Raw genomic sequence first — 23,343 nt, 5'->3', positions numbered from 1 at the left:
GAATTTAAGAGCATCTGAAAAAGGAAAAAAACCTCAAGGTTTGTGGTTATTTCCCTGTGTGTCAAATTTTTTGGTGTCAAACCCAAATTTTGGGTTGATTTTTTTTTTATTATTCATTACAGGTACAAATTAAATAACCATAATTAGCAGATCAGAATTTATTTGCTTTCAGCTGAATGGAGAATTTACATTTTATGAAACTTTTTAGTAATAGCAAATAACATTTGAGGCGCAGTGTAAAGAGTATAAAATTGCCAATTTTAAAGCAGAACTATTTTTTGCTCAATGCTGCAGTATTTTAAAACCCTCACATTTGCAATTAGACAGTAATTAAAGTATATCCCATTAATTATATTTTTATTCCATTAATGATTTTTACTCCCCGAATATTTTTTTACTCCATTACTGATTTTAACTCCACTTTTTGCATTTTAACAAACCTCAAGGAAAAAATCTTGAGGGATTATCACAGATATTCCTCATTAATGTGAGATCCTAATATTATAATTTCAGGGCTCAATCGATTAATGAGGAATTGTTTAATTAAAGTTTCTTCCCAATGCAGTTCTTTGACTGTAAATCTGGATTTGTAGTGGGAATAATGATTATTTTCCAAAAAAATGGCCAAATTTGGATGCACTCAGGTTCACAGGATCCTGCAAAAATCGAAGGGACAGGAAATATTCCAGGACATAAAAACTCATCCTGGATAAAATTCCTTGTGTTGGGTGGAACTAAGATAAGAAACCAGAAATTCTGGATTTTTTGATCACATTTTTTTGTTTTTTTTCTCTGATTTTTAATGGATTTTGTCCTGCTTTTCCCAAACAAGGAGCCAAAGGAGGTTTCTGCTTTTGGAGGAAATCCTGATCCCTTTTGGCTTTACTGCGATCCCATCTGATCCCACATTCCCTGAGGAACGGGAGTGAGCTCAGAACCCTCTTCCCATTTTTCCCCCTCTGTGAATTAGCAGGGAACGATCAGGAGAAAGAATTCCAAAATCCACAATTCCCTGAGCTGTCAGTTACAGGAAAACTTTGGATTTTCACCTTTCCTCAGTTTCCGAGTTCTCTGCTCCCAGGGCAGCTCCTCTTTTCCAGGCTCTGTTCAAATATTTGGGATTCAAAAGGATCTTGACATAATTGTGACAGTTTTTCCCTCAAAATCTTTGAGATTGGTTTAATTTCACTGTTCCATTTCAGCTGAACAGTTTCTGCTTTGTTCTGGTAAAAATAAACAGGAAACTTGTAATTTGATTTTAACTTTTAAATTCTAATTTTTTAATTTCATTGACACAACAAAGTGCCTTGTTTTTTGTGGTGGGAAATTTGGCATTTTTACAATTTCTGTGTTTAATTTCCACACTGAATAATCTGATTTTCATGCTCCTTGTACCCTTTTAATAGATGAGGTTTTATTATTGATTTTTGATGTGCAAATTCCTCAAAGCCTCTGCAGCGAGCTCGAACCTCCTCGAGAAAAACTCGTTCGTGATCAACCCAAGTCCAAAGATTTTGAAAAATATTTCATGGATTCTTGGCAGCTCTTCTGAAGTGAGAACCAAATGAGAGCAGGGATAGCCCCAGGTCAGCTCTGGGTGTCTTTTAATGAGTTTTGGGTTTAATCTCAATATCTCAACTCGAAACATTTGCTTCTTGAAAGCAGCGTATTTAATGCACTGAGCAGTTGCTGACAGCTGCGTGGAAAAGAAAAAAAAAAAAAGGAATTTGTTTCCAGCTAAAAAAGAAATGCTTCAAAATGTTTTTATTAAAAAATAAAAAAAAATTCTCCACGACAGCTTTGGAATATCTTCATCCTCAGATTTTATTCGTTCTGTCACTGCCGGGATTTACAAGCTCATGAAAAGGTTACAATCCCAATAAAGCCACACGGAACTGGGAATTAGGGAATTACAGAGTCTGTAAAACCTTGGCGGTGTTTAGTGAGGTGTGAGGTGAGGTTAAAAAAAACCAGGGGATAAGGACAGGGAGTTTAAGGAGCAGGTGGCCAAAGGTCAGGGTTAAACTCTTTTGGGGTTAAGCAAACTCAGCTTTGTTGGGTCTGGGTTAAACGGAGCCAGATCCTTCCTGACAGGGAAGTGCAAGGAACGCATGGAATCAGAATTATCAGAATAATCCGAATTAAATATCGGCCAAACCTGCTGCTGGCACTGTGCAAAACGAGTGTTTGACACGGAATTTCAGTGTTGAAAATTCTCCTCTTAGTTTTCTCTTCGTTTTTGCCTTTAAGGAATTCTCGGAGTGGGATTCAGTGGCTTTCCTTTGGAGTATCTGCTTGAAATCCTCTCTCATTTTATTTGCTTTGCGTTTATCATTCCACAAAACTCCACAAAAATTCTTTACTTCCACGGGGTTGCTCTGGAAAACAAAACTCATTTAGATTCATTTAAAATTCAGTGTTTTCCATAAAAAATCCAGGTGGATTCCTTACATAATGGATCTTTCATAACCTTTGAGCATTCCTTGAGCTCAGCTTTTCCCAGAAGGATCCTTTCCCAAATCCTTACTCGGCCTCGTGTCTCCACAAACACGCGGCTCATCCTCAGCCAGCTTCCCAAATCTTGGACATTTCCAGGGAACATTCCGTATCTGGGCAGTTCCTATTATTTACCTGGGATTGCAGGGATGGGAGCCATGAAATTACTCAACAATTAAGTCACTCATTAGGCAGCTATTTCAAAATCCTGCTGATTTTCAACGAATTTTGGGGTCGTTTTGCCACCCCATAAATAAAAAAATAACGGCGGCGGCGGCGCGAGATAAACTGAGATATTCCTTGTTGGAAATTCCTGGCTTTTGATAAAAACAGCCAATAATGCTGGGAAAGGATTTGAAAACAGGGCTAGTACAGTCAGAAAAAAAATCCCCTAAAATTGTTACTCTGATTTTTTAGCACTTAAAAGTCCTAAGTGACCAACAGACACAATAATTTAGTGAAGAAATTCGGGAACCCTTTCCTTTTGTTAGCACCGAGAGAGTAAAGACTTGGAAAAACCGAGGGAATTAACAGCTTATTACTCATTTTTCTCCCTGCTTTTGAGGTCTAGGAGAGATTTGCTTGAATTCAATTTAAAAACAAAATCACCCACCCTTCCCAAACATCCTAAATCAGGATTTGAACCCTGCCTTGGCTCTCCGGGGTGCCTGGAACTGCTCCTTTTGACTCCTTGGTGGCCAAAATCCACTCGTGCTCCGGCTCGGAGCGGGATCGGCGCCAGAAACGTTGAAAATGTGGGATAAGCGTGAGAAATGTTGGGCTGTAAAAGAAATAAATTCTTTATTTCCAGGGAATTTCACATGATTTGTACCCTCAGCATCACCCAGGCTCGAGGCTCCCTCACCCTTTGGCTTGGTAGGATTTTGTTTTCCTTGGATAAAATCCCTCCCCAGTTCCCAAGCAGTGAACAAACAGATTTAGACAGAAAACCCACAATTGTTTGTTCTTTTCAGGCTCAAATCTCATTTCCAGCCGCAGTATAAGCAATAAAATCGATGTTTGCTTTCTTTTTTTTGCCCCACTGGTGATAAATATGATTTATTTTGAATTTTCTTAGGATATCTCAGCTATTCCAGTGGAAGCTTTGAAAGGAGAGCGTTGCTTTCCCTGCGCTATTGGCTGCTGCTCAAGTGGTTTAAGTTTGTGGAGGAATAAAGATTTGCAGTTTTAAATTAATTATTTATCTTAATAATTTCCATTTAGAACAAAGTGTAATTCCTCAATTTTTAAATTATTTTCATTATTTAAATTTTTCCTCCCCACAGAAGTTTTCCCCCTCTGTTTTAAGCCTTAAAGGCTCCGGCACACCAAAAAGAAATTGGATTTCTCTCTCCTGCAGAATTATCTTACACTAATATTTCCTGCACATCACATCCATGGATTTTCTCAGCTGTTTGTCAGGACAGAGATCCCATTCCCTGGATAGAAATCGTGGATTTACCTTCCCATGGGATAAGAAGTTTTTTTTTATCCCGGGTTTTGTGTCACTGCAGGAACGGCAGCGCTCGGCAGCGCAGTCTGCACTGTTTTATTTTTCCTGGAGCGCTCCGTATTCCGCTGGAATTTTTATCCTGAACATTGCCTTGGATATATCCAGGGGGGCTCCAAACTTTTCATTTTCTCCCTTAATCCCTTTTGTGGAGTCTCTATCCTTGCTCTCATCCTCACTCTCGGGTTCCTCATGGATATTTCAATCCCTGTGAGCGCCGGGATCCGCTCTTCCCACGTGGAAACATTCCCAGATTTCTCCCCGTGCCATTATTAGAATTATCAGGGATTTCTCCACTTTAAGTGTTTCCACGTGCACCTTTCTCTCCTTCACTGCTGAGCCCTTTGGGCTTTTATTTGCAGCATCCAAACGATTCCAAACTTCCCTTGTTGGTAAAAAAGCATCCAGAAATTCCAGATGGGTTTTTCCAACGTCAAACTGGATTTTTATAATTGAATCCTTTGCGCTTATTGGTCTGAAGAAGGAATGTTTATTACTGATAATTAGCTCGTTAATTTATAGTTTTGCTAATTATTGGTGCAAAACCTCAGGTGGAATTTACTCCTGATTTACTCCTTCCCAGCACAGGGTTGAGAAGGAATAAAGGGACCCCTCTGTTTTCACTCTCCTGGTTTCTAATTCATTAAAATTCCCATAAAATTAATATATAGTGCATAATATAGATGGTAGATTAAATTATATCTCTTAATTTCTAATATAATAGGAAAGAGTTCATATCCTATATATAACGTTGTTATCTATTATTGCTATAGAAAATAAATATTATTCTAGCAGGTATATTATACAATAAATTATATTATCCCTTTATATATAATAAGTAAATTTTATATAATAAATATGTGTACAGTGATAATAATAATTTTAATAGCATAATAATATTTACATAATATGTAACTATAAAATTTATATCTAAATATAGAAATATATAGAATATATAATACAATTTGTAAAAATAATAAATGTTAATGTACTATGTATTATTACATATATATAATATATACAGTAATACAATACAGTAAATTATAATTTTATATATTATATTTAATAAATATTAATATACTATATATGATATTATTACATATATATACTATATAAAATAAAAATAAAATTGAAATAAAATTAAAATAATTAAAAATAATATTCTGTATAATATATACCAAGAGAATAATAATATTATTGTGTTATATATTATAATACAATCTTATAATGTATTATCTATAATAAATATAATATAATGTAATGTAATATTATATTATATTATATTATATTATATTATATTATATTATATTATATTATATTATATTATATTATATTATATTATATTATATTATATTATATATATATAGAATTATATATTTTTATATATATATATATATAATATTTTATAATATATCTATTATACAATAACCATTTCCCTGTGCCCCAACACTTCAGAAATCCCTTCAGGAATGGTAGCAGCAGCAGCAGCTTTTCCATGGATTGGGATCTGGAATGTTTTAAGCTGTGCATCCATCCCAAGGGAGCCTGGAGCTCTCTGAGGGATCTTTGTAAATAAATCTGGGAATTGCTGCAGGGACTCTGGGAATGTCCCCGAGGTTTGGGAATGGCAGCACGTTTTTCCAGCAGCAGAAATGGAAAACGCTGCTCAGAGTGGGGAAATGCCAGAAGCTGTCAGAGGTTGGGATGGAATCGTTCCCACTGGCACTGAGCTGACCCCGAAAGAGCAGAGTTTTCCCTGGAATTCCCCCCTGACATTTGGGATTTGTTCCTGCAGCATCCAGCAGGATCCCGGGGATGGATCCCGGCTCAGGAGCAGGGATAACGCTGGGATTGCTGCTGCTGAGCAGGAATTCCAGCAGGGAAAACAGAGCAAAGCTGCAACTCCTCCACAGCAAAGAGGGAAACTGGGAATGGGATTGTTCCAGAGGGGCAAAGCAGACTCTGTTCCCTGTGCTCAGCTCAGCTCCTCACCAGCGTGGGCACTGTTATTTATAATAAATCCAATAATATATTTATGTAATATATTACAGCGCGGAAAACATTGGCTCAGTGATCCCTGGAAATACAGATTTGGGATTGCAGGTGGAGCGGGAGCAGCCTTGGGCACTGCAGGGCTTTGTTCCCATAAAATCAGTGGGAATGTGGATTTGGGGGATCTGCAGGAGCTCCAGGAGGGTGGGACGGGATTCCAGAGTCAGTTCCAGCTCCTGCTCCATCGCTCTGGACACTCCAGCACTGGAATTAACCCCTGGTCTGTCACATCCAGGGTGAAAACAGGCAGAAATTTTCATTTCCATGGATTTGAAACATGAAATTCCTCCCAGTCAGAGACTCCCAAACCTTTTAAAACTTTCCCTTCCTCCCTCACTCTTTGCCTGCTTCATTCTGGGTGCCACCCAGAAAATCTCATTTAAAATCTAATTATTAACTCTTATTGCTCTTTTTATAACACTGCCTGACCATACTCTGGGATGTCCAGTGCTTTATTATTTATTCCCAGTTTTAGGGATGGAGAATGCCTAAAGATTTTTAATCTGACTGCACTTAAAAAGGAAAAAAAAAAATGTAAATTGACCTTTTTCAGTGCTGTTTCATGCCTTATCTCCTACGTGGCTTATTTAGTGTACAGTGACTTTCTTTGTGCTTTGTGTGATCCAATTCCTAAGTGATATATTCAGGAAAAAGCTCCAAATAGGTAAATAAAAGGATCAGAGGGAATTCTTGGTCAGTTAAAAAACTCCTTGGAGAGTCTTTTATCCCTTTCTTTCCTGTGCTTTTATCTCCTTGTTATGACAAAAGCTTAAATAGCACTTACTGCCTCCTTCTCCTTAAATCCCATTTCTCCTTTTTCCTTAAAAAGTGGGAAACTTGGATTTATGGGGGGTTGGGAAGTGATTTTTGAGGGATGAAGTTTGGAGTCGTTGCTCTGGGACTTTTCCATCCTGGCAGGATCCAACCCCAGATTGCTCCAGAGGAAAATGTTGGTACCAGGAGAACAGGCTGCAAAAACACCTTGTGCTCAGCCAGAACTTGTGAATTCCGGAGGGAAATATTCCCAGAATTTCCTTAGGGACTGGGAATTCAGCAGGGAAATTATTCCCAGAGTTTCCTTAGGGACTGGGAATTCAAGAAACATTCCCAGAATTTCCACAGGAATTGGGAATTCAGGACCTGCCTGTGGCCAGCTGCAGGAATTCAGCGTGAGGGAGCTCAGTGGCACCAGGGTCACTCTGACTCTCTCCATCAGCTGCTTTTGCAACTTTTGCAAACTTCTGCAACTTTTTCCCAACTTCCTGCAGGATTTTTAGGGAAAACCCCCCCAGCATGTTCTGTGTTGGGTATGAAAAACGGCTTTTGGTGAGCACGAGCTGGATGGAATCTCCCATGAGCGGGATCTTTGCATTTTGCACTCCCAAGGCAGCGTCTGGATCCATGTGAGGGCTGGAATTGCTCATTTCTATCAGCACCAGACTCCAGCAAGGCCAAGTCTGGGTGGGTTTTGATTTTTCCTCCGATGCTGAACCCGTTTTCAGCCTTTCCTCCTCTCCATGAGCAGCCAGACACATCTCCAGGCTGAGACTGGAGGATGTGTGAAGAAAAATCCGCTCATCTACATCGAAATAATTCATCCCTTAATGGGCTGGGAGGAGGAAGAGCTTTCCCTGACATTCTCTAAACTCCTTCCCCATCCCACAAATCCCCGTCAGCCGGAGCTCGCCGTGCTCCTTCTCCCTGCACAGCTTTTTGGGATAACCTTATCAGGTTATCACTTTTATTGCTGCCCGACTCCTGATGGATGTTTGGGCCACCAAGGCTGCCAAAAAATAATGGTTTATATAGAATTATTCCATTTGTTCAGCTCTCTTTGTCCAGTGTTTCCCTCTCTACTCCAATAGCTGGAGTGTCCTAAGAATTAAAACATTTCTTACCAGGCTTCCCACGGGTTAGACAGAGGGAAGTTTGGAGCTGTGGAGGGAGAAGATTCCCAGCAGCCCAGGGAACATTCTGTGTTCGCTGCTTGGAGAAAACCACATTTTTCCTTTCAAAACTGAGGGGTTGACTGTAAAAATAAGGCACTTTAACCTTCTACAAGTGGATTTTATACAGCTCTGGTGAGCTTTAGTTCCACTTCCCACTCGTGTGGCCACACACGCACGCAGGGCCTGCTTTGGGCTGGGATTTTCCACCCTTTCCCTTTCAATTGAGACAAAATTTTGGTGGGTAGAACACGAGTGAAGCTGAGCTGGCTGCACACAACTATTCCTGAGCACAAATATGTGCTCCCAGGCTTTATTTGAGGTTCTATCCTCATTTTACATTATCCCAGCTGGGTATTAAAGTGAGCTCCAGAACTGGCAATGGCTTGGGGAAAAGCAGATGTGGACTCGGAGCAAACAACAATTTTAGGTCCAGAGCTCTCCTTGATGTCTGCTTCAAACTGACACTCCAGGAAAAAAAAAATACAATAAAACAGAGAGGGCTTCCAAAACGCCTTTTCAAACATGCAAATGACGCTGGGAAAGTTTAACATGTATGCAAATGTAATCTGGAGAGAGGAGTTAAAGACCTTTGGCTGGCCTGGAGGCTCAGCTGGTAGCAAAATAGAAATTTATTGCTGGATGGGAGAGCGAGGTTCAAGCACAGGCCAGGGGTGGCTGGGAGCTCCACGTAGGTGAAACTTGGAGCTCTACAGCAAAGGCAGGGCTGCAGAGATGGGCTGGATCCCGGAATTCCATCCCCTGGAAGTGGGAAACAAAAGCAAAGGGTGAACAAAGGGGTGAGGAGAGCGCAGAACCTCGGAGAGAGGGTAAAACTGCCCTGACAACTCACATATGGTTGGAGTTTAATCCACGGGGGAGAACAGGCACTCCACGCCTGTGCCAATTGTTTTCCACCCCCAAAGCAAAGAGATTTTAATGATTTATAGCAGAACAGGGTGGATGTGTTACCTAATGGCTTTAGAATGACTCGATGCAGAATGAAGCGATGCAGGAAGTGCGGTGGATAAACAAATCCCTTCTTATTCCTCTTTGTTCCCGTTTGAAACAGAGCTTTGGTTCTCTGCTGAAATCCTAATTTCTCTGGGAGTGCTTTCCCATGCAAGCAGAAACAAACATTTAAATTTTAAAAATCCCTCCCAAAAAAAAGGATTTTTTTTTTTTGTGGGCTCAACGTGGAATGCAATTGGCAAATCCCGTTTTTGAAGGATTTGTACAATTCTTACACGTCAGGTTACTGACTTCAACTTGAGACAAGTCCATAAAGGAGGAAATTAATTCAAGGAATCACAAATTCATTTGCAAAATTGGGAAAGCATCATGTGCAGCCCCAGAACTTGTAGTACATAGTCAAACAAACTGACACTCTCTAAAGATTAGTTTCTATTTTATGGCTGGAAATTAGAACAAGAACATTTGCATCATTGCAAAGGCTCGGTGTGAAGGAAACACCAATTCCCAAGCTTTTCTCCAAGGGATTGGAAACATTTGTCCACTTCGTGCCTTGGTGAAAGGGAAGCATGTGTGGAATTCCAGCAGAAGTGAGGTGGCCTCAGGTGGGGAAAACTGAAGTAATTCATGGTTTATCTGTGAGCCCTGCTGGCAATCTGAGGGTGTTGATTTGTGCAGCTCTGAGCTTATTGAATCTATCAAAAACTAATATTTGAAAAACTACAGCGGCTGTGTGGAACAACTTCCACCTCCATGGAGGAAATCCATCAGCTTTCCTAATTGCTTTTCTTCAGGAAAAGGGTTTGGACACCAGAGATGATTTTCTGGGGTGGGAGATGATGGATCACTTTTAGTACCCAGCCCACCTGCTCCGAGTTCTGGTCACTGCCAGAGCCACACTCACCTTCCCCTGTGCCAATAATTGAAATAAAATAGATAAAACTTCTGTTCCTTTGGATTCCTTGGACATGAACTTTCCCGGGAGATAAAAGCCAGGATTAGAGCTGGAGATGGGTGTTTTAATTCCTTTCCTACCAGTATCCTGTAGCTTTTGTAGGAGCGTTTGGAGGAGTGCAGGTGTTCTCTCATATGGTTTTCATTCCAAACCCCAGCCTTTCCATATGTTTATTTTTAGCCAGAATTCTGGGATTCATATTCCCCCTCCACGTGGAAATACCCCCTATAACACGGAGAACTCCTCATGTTCACTGAGCTCTGTCACTCCTGTCAGGAGATTTGAGTAGAAAAGGAAAACTAAAGACAACAGACAGCTCCAGGTTCTGGATTCCTTCCCTGTCCAGGAAATCAGGGAGCATTCCCAAAGGAATGGGGCTGTTACAGGGAACAAACCCTGAGGGACCGAGTCTGCTCTTTAACTTGGGTCAAGTTTCCACTTTTCCTTGTCCTTGGGAATTTTTTGCCATGAATTATGTCCAGAGCAGGAGTTTTTTTGGTGCAAGTTTCTGTTAGAAACTCTTTAATGTAATTCAGGTAATTCTCCAGAGCACTGTTTTCTCCTTTAAGTGCTCTTTAATTGACAAGCACTGGCTTAGAACTTTCTCCAGCTCCTGATTTATACCTCAGACTCCTCACTCTGCTTTTTCCTGCCATCCTCCTCCTGCTTTTCCTTTGAAGGCACCACGAACTTCTGATCCTGACGGATGAAACTCCAGCTGGTGACATCATTCCAGAATTCAAGCGGAGGAGGGAGAAAATTCATTTTCTTAGTCCTTTTCCTGTGCTGTGCAATCCTAGAACTTCTCTGTTTCTCCAAGCTTGTTTTCCCCATCCATATTTCTCCCGGTTAATGGGATCCTGCCGGGGACAGTAGGAGCAGTGTTTCGTTACTCTGGCAACAAAAGCCAAACTCTCAGATGTTATTTTGCTTCTATTAAAAAAGCCCCGCTGCCAGTTATGATGTAAACATCTGCAGCTCCCCCTAAATCTCTTTTCTTTCTGGAATTGAAGTGAAATGACCCTTCTGAGGGCAAAGTGAGGGATTGGAGCAGACATTTCCCAGCTGTGTGGGATTTGGGGAGATCCTTGGTGATCTGCTCAGACTCTTTTTAAGTGGCATATTTACTGCCAGCCTCATTGGAGGGGATGGAGCTTCTCAGCAGCACTGAGAGGCCAAATCCTCCTCTGGATTTATTTAGGAAAAGATTGGATGCTCTTCCCTCTGCAAGTGCCTGAAACCTTCAGCAGAATTTCGGAATTTTCAGAAGTGCTGAAAATAGCCCAGCATTTCTCCTGACCTTTTGTTTTTAGCAGACCTAATCCCACCAGGAATTCCAGCCCAGGGTGCCATTTCAAGCCATGTTTCTCTTTTTCAGACGAGCAGGGATTTGCCACATTGGGATGGAAAGGGAGCAGTTCCTTCAGGAATGAGGGATCCCCTCCCTCTTGGCTGGGTTATGGCACTCCAGCAGATTTCCCAGCAGGCTGATGCTGTGTGAGCCACCCTCAGTTTTTCCTTGGAATGACCTCTCCCAGGGCTGGTCACTTGCAGGAGTCTGGGTCACCCATCTTTGACTCCTTCCTTGAGCTCTTGCACTCGGCAGCTCCAGTTTAGGAAGATTTCCCTGACACTGGAGTATTTTTCCCTGGATTATCCAGCCATTACTCAGTTGTACATTGAATAAAATCCAACAATAACATTCTGCTGGAAAAAAAAACATTTGAGCCAAAAGCTTCTTTAGTATTGCTCAAAACAGTGAATTATCGTAGAGATCTGGTATTGCCCATTCCTGAAAACTCCTCCTTTGGGAAGCAGTTTCCATGGATTTTGCCTTGCTTGCTGCAGGCACTGAACCATTTCTTCACAAGCTCTTGCAGTTGTGTAGATTTGGGGACTCCTGAGGGACATTAAAGCTCAGCCAGTGCCACCCCTGCCATGGGACACCTTCCACTCTCCCAGCTTACTCCAAGCCCCGTCCAGGGGACACTTCCAGGGATGGGGAAGCCAGAAATTCTCTCAGAATTCCATTCCAGCCCTTCCCCACCCTCACAGGGAGGAATTTCTTCTCAGTATCCCACCTATCCCTGCCCTCTGGCAGTGGGAAGCCATTCCCTGTGTCCTGGCACTCCATCCCTTGTCCAAAGTCTCTCCCCATCTTTCTTGGAGCCCCTTCAGGCACTGCAAGGGCGCAGTTTGGTCACCTTTAAGCTTCTCCAATCCCAGTTCTCCCAGCCTTTCCCTGCAGGAAAGGTGCTCCATCCCTCTCAAGTGCAGGTTGGTTTTAGGAAGAGCCATCAGGTAACTCCAGAGCCATCCTGAGAAGTTTCCCTGGGAGCATCTGGGATCAGGAGATGAGTCAGAGGAACCACCCAGATTTCCTTTCTTCCCAACATCCCCTTGAATTTGATACCAGGAATGGGATGAGGTAACTCCCGTTTCCATAACCAGTCATTTCTACTGAAATTCCATCTGCACTCCAACTGCCAATTAATTATAATTATAATTAACCTCCACACATGTGCTGGTTTCAAGTGGATTTTTGGTGGAAATCCGTGTTTGGATTTGCTGCATTTGACATCATTGTCCAGGGTCTGAACCCATCCCTGCCAGAAACCAAAGCAAAGCCACACCTTGCCATCACTCCTCGGGAAAAGGGACATTTTGGGGACATTTTAGGTGACTCAATGGCTGAAGGTTGTGTTCCTGCATTTCTCCAGGATGGGAAGGGAATCTGGGAGCTGGGATCGCCAGGAAAGCAGCCGGGATGGTTTATTCTCCTTATCCAATTAAATAATGCCCCTGCTGAAAACACACTCTGGGATTCTCCTTTTGGTTTCTTCCCATTCCATGGAGCTGAAATCAGTTTCCTTTTCCATGCCTGTGATTTTGGGGAATTTCCAGGAGGTGCTCCCCGTTCTATGGCCCTGCAGGGGGTTCCCTAATGAAGCTTTGACAGATTTAAGGTCACTTTTTGCGCGGTTCCACTCAGCACTCCCAGAAATGCACAGCAGGGACAGTTCCTCCGCTCTGAACTGCTTTGATTTTTGCTGAATTTCTTTTCATATCGGCACATTTCACGTCAGAAAGAAATAACAAATTTCGGTAGAAGTTGTTGTTGGGGAAGGGAAGGTCTCCAAGGAAGCAGCTCATGAAATTCCCAGGGAAATCCTCACTTTAAGACCAGTGGATGCTTTTTATTTTGTTTTACCTTAACCCACTTTTATTTTCAGAGCAATTAATTGGGATATTAATGGGAATAAAGCACCTGAAGGTGGTTTGATTTTCTGTAAAGCCCTTATCCCACAACCCTGCATTTCCTTCATACTGGAATATTTGAGGATGTGAGCCGCTAAATGAATGTTTTGCTGGCACTAAATGCAGGAGATGCTTTTAGTTTAAGGCTCCAAAAGTTTCAGACTGAAAAGAATGAGGCACAGGGAGTTATCTTTTTGAAGAGAGCTCTTATCAGCAGAGCTTCTTATCATTTGGAGGAGCTGTGTTTGTCATTTGAATGTGTTTGGCCATCAGTGTCCCAGCAATTTCAGCTTCCAGAAACATTCACTCCTTCTGGGATTCCAAACCTCACTTTGGTTTAAAGAAACACCATCTTTTACTGCATTCCTGCTGTGGAAATGGGGAAAAAACATGGCAAAAAGGCACCAAAACCCCAACACATCTTAATTTGGAGCTTTTTATTGGTAGGAAAACACATGTGCTTGCTCAGATTAATAAAAGAGCTCACAACAGTAGCAAGAATTGTTCAAAAATGAGGTTTAAAAGGTTCAAAAATGGGGTTTAGAAGATTCAAAATGCGGGCTTTGGAAAGTTCCAAAATGGGGTTTAGAAAGTTACAGATTGGGGTTTAGGAGGTTCAAAAATGGGGTTTAGAAGGTTCAGAATGGGATTTAGAGGGTTCAAAATGTTTTTTAGAAGGTTCAAAATGGGGGTTTGAGGGTTCAAAGGTCGTGTTAGGAATTGAACCATGTTTGAATAATTTTGGAAGAAATTGAAAGAAAATCTCTTGTATTTTATTTTTTTTTTTGCAGTTGAATGTTAAATGGGAATTATTTGTTATGGGATAAAATGGACTTGACATGGAAGGAAAGAGAGCAGAGAAAGTAGCTGGTTTTCATTATTAATATTAATTTTATTATGTTTTGTGTGGTAAATATCTCACTGAAGAAGGCTCAGAGAAATTTGGGAGATCAATTGTTGTCATGTCCCAAATCAGCAAGGCCTCGAAGAGAGTGTGATAGAGGGGGAAAAAAAGGTGGAGAGGAGAGGGAAAAACCTAAAGAGAAATGCAGAGATTTGGGTCAGAGGGATGAGACAGGGGGAGAATCCCAGAATCCCAGAATGGTTGGGTTGGAAGGGACATTGGGGTCATCCCACCCCATGTCATGGGCATGGACACCTCCACTGTCCCAGGTGCTCCAACCCAAACTATTCCAGGACTGTGCTCATGTGATTGTTCAGTCCCTCCCAGCCCTTCAGAATTCTCCAGTTGGGAAATAAATGAGAAAAAAGTAATTTCAAACCTTCAGGGGATCAGTGGGACAGAGGGTGATCCCGACAGCGTGGGGTGATTCCAAAACTAATACTGTGGGATGAGAGAATTCTGCTTATTCCTTAAAATCAGCCTGGGATGTCCTTGAGCAGCTTGGTGCTGGTGCTGTCTCAGAACACCCAAGATCCCAATAAAATCCTGGAGGTCATTCCTGGAGGTCACCTCCTCTTCCTCCCACGCTCCCGGGGGAAATTTGGGTCCACCCCCTCGTCCATGGCCACCCACCCGCAGATCAGCTGAGAAATCATTCTTTGCTCAGCAGAACCTTTGTGAACAATGTTATTTTTTGCTCTTTGTTCTTTTCTTTTGGTTTGAAAGATTCCTTTTGTTCATCGTGTTCAAATGTTTAAAAATCCCTCATTTGTGGCTCATAAAAATGAAACCTGAATTTGGGGCTGGGTTTGAGAAATGCAAGGGGGACTTGTTATTTTTTTATATACATTTATTTTATTCTGATTTTTGTTTCAAGAAGGGAATTAAAATTAATTTATCCTAAACCCCTTTTTAAGTGCTTTGAGATGGATTAATTTTTCTGTGGGTTTGAAGCCTGTGGGGGACTTGTTGTCTTCTCCATCCAAATGTAGATGAGATAAACATAAACATTAACTGGGAATTCCTAAACCTACACCTTCCCGTTGATAGGAATCTAAACTTTGGCTGTGGGAAGGAATATCTTGGATTTGGGTGTTCATTCAGGACCTTGCTCAGTGATTTCTGATGTTATCACACTCACAGTGGGATCTGTCACTCTGTCCCAATGAATTTGTCATAATTAACATAATTATCAATCCCACAAGGCCAGATGCATTGAGCATCCAGTATGGGAATCCATGTGCTCCATGTTTTGTGGGAAACCCTCCTGGGAGCAGCTGGGACTGAGGGAAGCTTCTCCTGTGGCTCCTTTAGTGGGTTTTGGTGTTGGATCTGGATTTGTTTGGATGCTTCATGGGGTGTTCCTGGTTGGATTTGTTTGGATGGTTGATGGGTATTCCTGGTGCTGTTTGGATGGTTCATGGGGTATTCCCAGTTTGATTTGTCTGGATGGTTCACGGGGTGTTCCTGGTTGGATTTGTCTGGATGCTTCATGGGTATTTCTGGCGCTGTCTGGATGGTTGGTGGGTATTCCTGGTCTGGGAGATCATGGAGATCATCTCTCTTTGGAGGATGGGATGAGGGAGCTGGGAAGCCTCGGGAAGAGCCGGATGAGAGGGAACCTCGCCCACATCCATGTGCAGGAGGGGCAGAGCTCGGAGCAGGCCCTGCTCCCAGGTTCCAGCACAGGAGGGATGGGCAGGAGCTGAACACGAGGAGGAACTTTCCCTCTGTGGGAGCAGCTTGTCCAGAGAGGCTGTGGAGCCTCCTCAGGAGACATCCCAGACCTGTCTGGACACGGCCCCGTGCTCTGGGCTGGCCCTGATGCCTGGAATCGGGCTTTGCTAGAACCAGAGGCCAGACAAAGATAAAGAGATAAAAGAGAATATATTTAATGAAGGGCCTTCAGGTACAAGCCTCCCCAAAATGGACAATGGTCACGAGTTTTTCAGACAATTAAAAGTTTGGTCAATTTACATATCAGGGGTTAATCCTCCAATTACAGCTTGTTACAATTGTTTTGTGTGACTAAAATGTGAAGACATTTAACTACACTTTACCTGGAGTTTAGAGCCATGCACTAATGCAGCACAGGGTTTGACAAATATGAAAACCTTGAGAGGCTGAGCTGGAACAGAGGCTGGACAGTGTTCAAGGAATAAAGTAGGGATTTATTAAAAAGCCTTCAAAGATCCACCTTGGGAGGTACAAGAGCCTGGCCGGGGCTCTGCCCAGGATGGACCTAAAAATGGACCATGGGTCAGGAGTTTTCACACTTCGGTAAGTTTTGGTCCATTTCCATATTGGGTTTAATTGTCCAATTCCAGCTCCAGGTTATGAAGTCCCATCCTCCCAGATTGCTCCATTAATTCACTGCTGTTTGTGCTTTTTGGGGCTGAAGCTGCAGTGGTGCCCTTGGTTCTGGGGCTGGAGAAGGATTGCTGTGTGTGCCTGAGCTGTGAGGAGAACTTACTGGCACTTTAGTTCAGACTCACACACCAATGCAGCACAGAACCTGAAAAACAGAGAAGCCGAACCTTAAGGCATCGCTCCCAGGTGTCCCTTGGTGACATTCCCAGTTGTGACCTCTGTCTCCTGCCCTCCCACAGGTGCTGCAGGGGGCCCAGCTGATCGCCGTGGCCTCGGCCGAGCCGGCGGCGGGCGGCGTGGACGGCTCCCCGCTGCAGGGCAGCGACATCCAGGTGCAGTACGTGCAGCTGACGCCCGTGACAGACCACGCTGCCACCAGCCAAGTACGGAGTGAGCCCTTCCTTCTCCACTTCATTCCTCTCAGTGTGCTTAATGTGCTCGAAACAGCTGTCAGATGTGTTTTATATCTGCCCACAAATACAGGCGGCTCATGGTCCTCTTTCCAAACCGTAAAAACCATCACTTATAATAAGAAACATCTTTAATTTTTTTTTTTAAAGGTAGAAATGATCCTTGACTGCTCCTGCTTTTCTGTCCTTGCTCGATGCCTCAATGCTTCTGGAGAAATTATTTTGGTCACCAGGGTGTCCTTGAAGGCTGGGAGCCATCACAAAGGACAGCACCAAAAACGTGGCTGCAAAAAGTATTCTCAGCCTGAGGTTTCCCTCAGAAAAGTTATTCCTGTTCTGACAGCAGTTTTCCAGTTGTTTTGATCAACAGAAAGTCCTGCAGCAGTTGGAAGTGAACACTTGATCCTTTCTGCCATGGAGGAGGTTTTGGGGTTTTTTTGGTTGTTTTTAATCAGTTAGAACAGCCGTGAATCTGAGGCTAGAAGAAGTCTGTCATCAGCTTGAAGCTCTGGTGACAGCACCACGAAGCTGATTGAAAACAGCTGGAACACATTTTTCTGGATTTGGTCACACGTGGTTTTGACAATCCCACTCCTTGGGCTTCTTCCCTGGGGAAGCCAAGAGGTTGTGGAATTCTTTCTGCCTCAGCGCCGCCCTTGTCAATATTTTATTTTCAAGGGTGCTCTGGCCACTGAGGGTGTTCTGCAGGGATTGTGCCTTGTTTTTTATGGATCCTCCATCACTGCTGCTCCTGTGGATTTAATCAATCCAAGAACAACGGGGACACCCTGAGTTGGGAAGGACCCACGAGGATCATGACCCCAAATAAGCAAAGCAGGCAGTGAGAGGTGTTCCTCATGCTGCTGTCCCCACTCCAAGCCTGGAGAATTCCCAGATTTCCCTCCCATGGGGTTTCTCCCCGTGCTCCCTCCTCATCCAGCACCTCCTCAGGAAGGAAATCTGGAGCAAAATTCCCAGGAGGAGCAGCAGCCACCCCAGGATTTCCTCCCTCTTCAGGGACACTTTGCAGTGTGTTGGTTTTTAATGCTGTGGTTACCCACAGAGGTTTCCAGGGAGCCCAGGGAAAGCAGGGAAGGAATGTGACAGGAAAAGCGGATGAAAGGAAAAGCAGACAAGCCCCAAAACAAGTTGGCTGTAAATATTTCCTCACTTTGCACCAGGTGAAAACTGAGGATCTGGAAATGAGTTGGAGGAACCAGCTTGGTGTTTGCATTGCTCTGAGTTTATCCATAGTTCAGGAGCTTTTTTTGTGGATAAAAATACAGAATTTTCCTTTGGAGAATGATCTCTCATCTGAAGGGGAAAGTCTTGTCTGAGGGAAGGGAAAACCCTCCAAGTGAGGCTGCACTGACACTTCCACCTGGTTCTTGCTCAAGTGCTGAGAAGCTCCCAAGGCTTTTGCAGCTCTTTATCAATCAAAGCTCATTAATGTGGAATTAATTTTCCACCTGGCCTGGATTCTGTGCCAGTTCCCTGTTTGAAACAGCACAAATGTGGATTTATTTCATGTCTCACAACAAGGTACCAGCTTTCTGCCCTTTTTTTAGCTGAAATGAATCCCTGCTCCGAGTTCAGCTGGAGCAGAGCAAAATCCACTTCAGTTTTGTATTTTCAGTCTGCTCATGAATGATTTTTGCTTGGCTTCTTTTCATGTTTTGACAGCAGTTTGCAAAGTCTAGAAATACAGAATATTTGGATTAAAATTCTGTGCTCAGATGCAATGCTGGTGGTAAATTTTATTAGATTTGGAAAAAAACCCACCATCATGCCAAATATAAATTCTTGTAATCCCTTCTGGTCTGAGGCTGGGTCAATATTTGGTGTTGCTGTTGTGCTGATATTTGATAATTCTATTTACTCAATACACTTTTCCTCTAAATGGGAAAAAGAAAACTTTGAAGATTATTTAAAAAATTTTGTGCTATCCAATTTAGCAATCTCATAGATTTATTCAGCACCTTGGCATGAATTTCTTGGACTTTTGAAACAAACACAAAATACCCTTCAAATTAAACAGGAAAAAAATTCCTGTAGCCAGATGCAATTACTGGCAACAAGGCAGAGGGAAATAAATTAATTTGGGAGCAACATTTCATGATTTTGAACTTCTGGTGTTTTAATTTGAATAATAGATAAGCTGGGACTGTGTAATAAAACCTAAAAGCTGGGAAATCCGGTGGATTTTCCACCCTTGTGGATCTTTTGGCAGGTTCAAGGCTGGGAGCAGAAAGCCTCAAATGCCGCTTTTTTATCACCAAAATCCTGTCAGAGAGAGAATTCTATGGCCAAGGTGTTGCAGAGAGCAACCTTTAGAGGTGTTTATGAGGGAAAATCCAGCAAGGGCAGATCTCTGGAATGAGGGGGAGTTTAGAGGGGATGAAAAAATCCTGAAATCCTTGCCCTGTGCTTGGAATTTTATCGGTGCTGTGATGGGCTGCTGGCAGGGGAAGCTTTCCTGGGTGTGAGGGGCTCTGTCCAGGCCAGTGCAGCTGTTGTGGATCCTGCTCCTCTCACAGCTCTGCAGGTGCTTTTCCTGGCTCCCAGGAATTTTGGATTCTCGCTCCCCAGCCTTGTTCCTGGTAGGCAGCGAGTTCCTTTGTAAGATTTCCTTTGGAGGTTTCAGTCAGTTGTGCTCGCTCACAATTCTTCCTGGTTTTCCTTGGGAAGCGAGGAGGAGTTTCCTCTGAGGAAAAGCTGAGTGTAGTCGTGCTGTTCTCACTTCACCCAAAACAGGGAAAGGCCGCAGTGGGGAAAATCAGCATTTTTAGACCAAATCCTGCTTCAACTGGGAAATTCCAAGGACAAAGCCAACAGGTGACTTCCCTCCCCAGCAGCTGTGGCACTCCAGGACTCCCTCCTGTCTGTTCCATTATCATCCTTGGTGGCCTTTCTAGCTCCCTATTCCCAAAACCTCTCCGTTGGGATGAGCCTTCCACAGCTTCAGTTTTGTGCCAGACTGAATTTATTTCCTTTATTTGGAGCTGGTTCTTTTCCTGGGAAGAGAGAGGGAATAATTGCCTTGGTGCCACTCATGATTTTGTAGATCTTTATCATGATTGCATTATTTCAACTTCCTCGTTAGGCTTCACGGAGACTCTTGATGATATTTTTGGTGCCTTTGTGTGTTCCCATTCCCACTCTCACAGAGCCCACATCCATGTGGATTTTGCTCTGGAATTTTTTCCACTGGTATTCACAAGAACTTTATATTTGGACAACAAGCTCCCATTCTCTTGGTTACACCAATAAAAAAGCACTTTTGGATTGATTTCCTGCTGTCCTGTTCCCCTTTGCAGGGCACCGATTCCCTTCAATCAGCAATCCAGCCAGAAATGCAGATAGAACACGGAGCGATCCAAATCCAGTGAGAGGATTGAGGAATGTTGGGGAGCTGGCAGTGAACTCCAGCCAGAAATGGAGTGGGAGGGGTTGGAAAAACCTCCCAGAGCTCAGAACCTCCAGCAATGCCCCGCCTGGAATAATTCCAGCTTCAATCAGAGCTGCATCACGACACCGATCCGAGTCCCGGCCTTCCAAAAAAACCCCGTGGGCTGCACTTAAATCCACTCAGAGAGGACAAAACAAATCTGGCAGAGGGAGAGGAAGAACTCTCCTGCATCCAAACTGTGAGACTCCATCCCTGCCCATCCCGTTGGTCCCTCCTGTGAAAATGGAATGGCTGCAGATGTTCGGGGGTATTGCTGCCCTGCAGTACCTGCTTTGCCACGTAGAGAAAGTTCCAGAGCTCAGATATTTTTCACTGTTGGAACAGCCTTTTTTTTTAATTTGCTATGGTGTTTATAACAAAAAAAAAACAAACAAAAAAAGGAAAATATTTAAAAAAAGGAAAAATCCTTTGACAGCAAGTCTTGGCCTTTTGCTGGTGTTTTCTGTTCAGTGTCATGAAAACTGTATTTGCAGAAGACTAACACTTTTGTTTGTACTGTTGCTTAACTACTTTTCTAGGGGAAAATGCTTTAAAAATGCTGTAATTACGCATTTCTAATGAAAAATAAATGTGTATTTATGAATAGTGCAGCTCTAAGTTGCTCTGCCTTGGGAATGAGTCCGGGTTGGCTGGGCAGGAATGTTGTCCTGGAGGAGCTGGGGATGGATCCACATTCAGCCTCAAAGGGAGAACCCAATCTCAGACCATTTTTTTTTCCTAAATTCCCAATTCCAGACCATTTTATTATCTAAATTCCCAATCTCAGACCATTTTATTATCTAAATTCCCAATCTCAGACCATTTTATGTTGTAAATTCACAGTTCAAGACCATTTTATTTTCTAAATTCCCAATCCCAGACCATTTTATTTTCTAAATTTCCAATCCCAGACAATTTATTGTCTAAATTCCCAGTGTGAGAAAAAATGGGATAGTTGAGTTTTCGAGTGTGCAAAATGTAATGAATTTGTGAAATAATTTTATGTAATGTGAACAATTCTGAGCTCTCTCCCTTTCAGTCTCTCCTGCCTCCTTTGTCCAGCAATTCCCCAGAGTGGGATTCATCCATCTGAACCCAGCATCCAAGATCCAGGTGAAATCCCCTTTCCTCTGAAAGTTCTGGTTAATTTAATAGGGATTTTGACAAAGCACCATTGTCATTTTTGCTAATCCTGAGTGCAAAGGAAACTGGTTTGCTGTCACCTGGTTATTCTAATGGTGCATGTTTTGGAAAATAGGATTTGGAAAATAAGAGTTTGGAAAATAGGGGTTTGGGAAAGTGTTTGGAAAATAAGAGAGGGAAGTTCTGCTTTGTATTTGATTCCCAGCTGATTTCCCACAGGGTCATTCCCAATACGGGCTCATAATGCATTGAATGAATTGACAAATGAGGTACAGCCACAAATCCCACGTGTTTGAATCCAGGATAACTTGGATTTGTATTTTTTTTATTACCAAAGGAAGGGTTAAGCACCTCCAGCTTCTGGGAATGTTGTCCCTGGTGAGTGTTACCCTTTCTATAAATTCCTCCTTCCCTTTAGGATGTTTCTTGACACAGAAATGCAGACAGCCACAGCTTGTGGAGCTCGGGGTCTGCAGCAGGCCAGGAATTTGGCTGCTCTTCAGCTCCTTTTTGAGTGGTGCTCCTCAGCCTGGGGATCTTTGAAGAGCTTGGCACCCAAAAAGAGGCCTAAAAATAAAGCCAGGCCTGGATATTTTAATAATCATGGAATCATGGAATGGTTTGGGTGGGAGGGACCTTAAGGATCATCCAAATCTACCATGGGCAGGGACACCTTCCACTATCCCAGGTTATTCCAGCCTGGCCTTGGACACTTCCAGGGATGGGGCAGCCACAGCTGTTCTGGAAAATCCATCCCAAAGAACAGTTCCTTCCCAATATCCATCTATCCCTGCCCTCAGTGGGAATCCATTCCCTGTGTCCTGCCAGCTTGAGTTGGGAATTTCCCTCTGTTCCTCTGGTTTGTGAACTCAGAATTTTGTTCTCTTTGCATTTTCCAGCTGAAGTTCGGGAGAAGCTTGAGCTCAGGAGACTCCAGCACTGAGCCAGGGATTCTGGTGAGTATTCCCTGTCCCTGCTCCCTCTCTGGGGGTTTGATCTGCTTGTCCAGGCAGGAAATTTCTCCAGGCATGCTGGATGTGTTTTCCAGGCATCACAGGCTGTGTCACTGACAAATAAATCATTCCCCAAATGAGTAATTCAGGGATGAATTCCCTCCTGGGAATGTGTGTGAGGTTCTGTGCAGGGTGAAGGCACCTTCACCTCGAGGTTGTACCAAAAACATCCACAAAACAGGGAAAAATCCTGGAAGTTTTGGAAGATGAGGAAGCAGGAGCTCCTGGGGGTGCTGAGGGTTTGCTGGGTTGGTGTTGGTTCACCATGGATGTGGTTCCATCCTTGACAATTTTCAGTAAATCACCTAGAAACTCTCAATTGGCATCTCCTGTTACTCCCAGTCTCTGCCTTTTTACAGAATAAGATAAGATTTTAAAGAATAAGATTCTTTTCCCCTCAGGAAACCTTCCAACATCCTCATTTTTCACTGTTCTTTTCCTCCTCACGCTGCTTCTGTCCAAGAGAGATGGAGACCAGGAGTGTTCAGGGGGCATTTCTTGTTTTATTGCTTCTTTTATTGGAATTCATCTCATGCCCTGTGGAATCCAGTTCTCCTGGGATGATTTTGGTGATTGATTGGTGATTTGATTTTGGTGTTCAGGTTTTGGGGGTGGAAGAGTTGCCCTACTTGGTCCTGTTGGTTATTTTGAATATTCAGTTCACTAAATCCACAGCCCTTTATCCTGTTTTTTTACTAAAATTCTCTTAGTGGACCATTATTAAGAGCCTTCAGATCATTTAATTTTGAATCTCACCTCAGAAGAAGAATCCTAAAGGGTTTCCTGATTAAAAACTAAAATATTCTGGTTTTACAATTTACAATATTCTGGTTTTACAATCAGAATTTTTACAATTCCGATGGATT

General features: G+C 42.8%; 1 protein-coding gene across 5 annotated transcripts in view; it reads left to right on the top strand.

Moving 5' to 3' along the window:
* Positions 1-20,859, top strand: part of BANP (BTG3 associated nuclear protein) — a 109,432-nt gene extending 88,573 nt beyond the window's left edge. For all 5 annotated transcript variants that reach the window (XM_088062403.1, XM_088062399.1, XM_088062400.1 and 2 more), the window contains exons 12-13: positions 16,703-16,846; positions 20,191-20,859. In XM_088062403.1, the coding sequence (XP_087918529.1) occupies positions 16,703-16,846; positions 20,191-20,262 (216 nt within the window). In that variant the 3' untranslated portion in view covers positions 20,263-20,859. The remainder of the gene's footprint in view (positions 1-16,702; positions 16,847-20,190) is intronic.
* Positions 20,860-23,343: the final 2,484 nt, after the last annotated feature.

This window comes from Pseudopodoces humilis, chromosome 14, assembly GCF_049639895.1.
Source record: "Pseudopodoces humilis isolate 2021_Gansu_Grassland_sample_001 chromosome 14, ASM4963989v1, whole genome shotgun sequence".
NCBI lineage: Eukaryota > Metazoa > Chordata > Aves > Passeriformes > Paridae > Pseudopodoces > Pseudopodoces humilis.
Note: the sequence above shows the minus strand (reverse complement) of the source record. Positions and strands in the feature narration are given on the sequence as shown.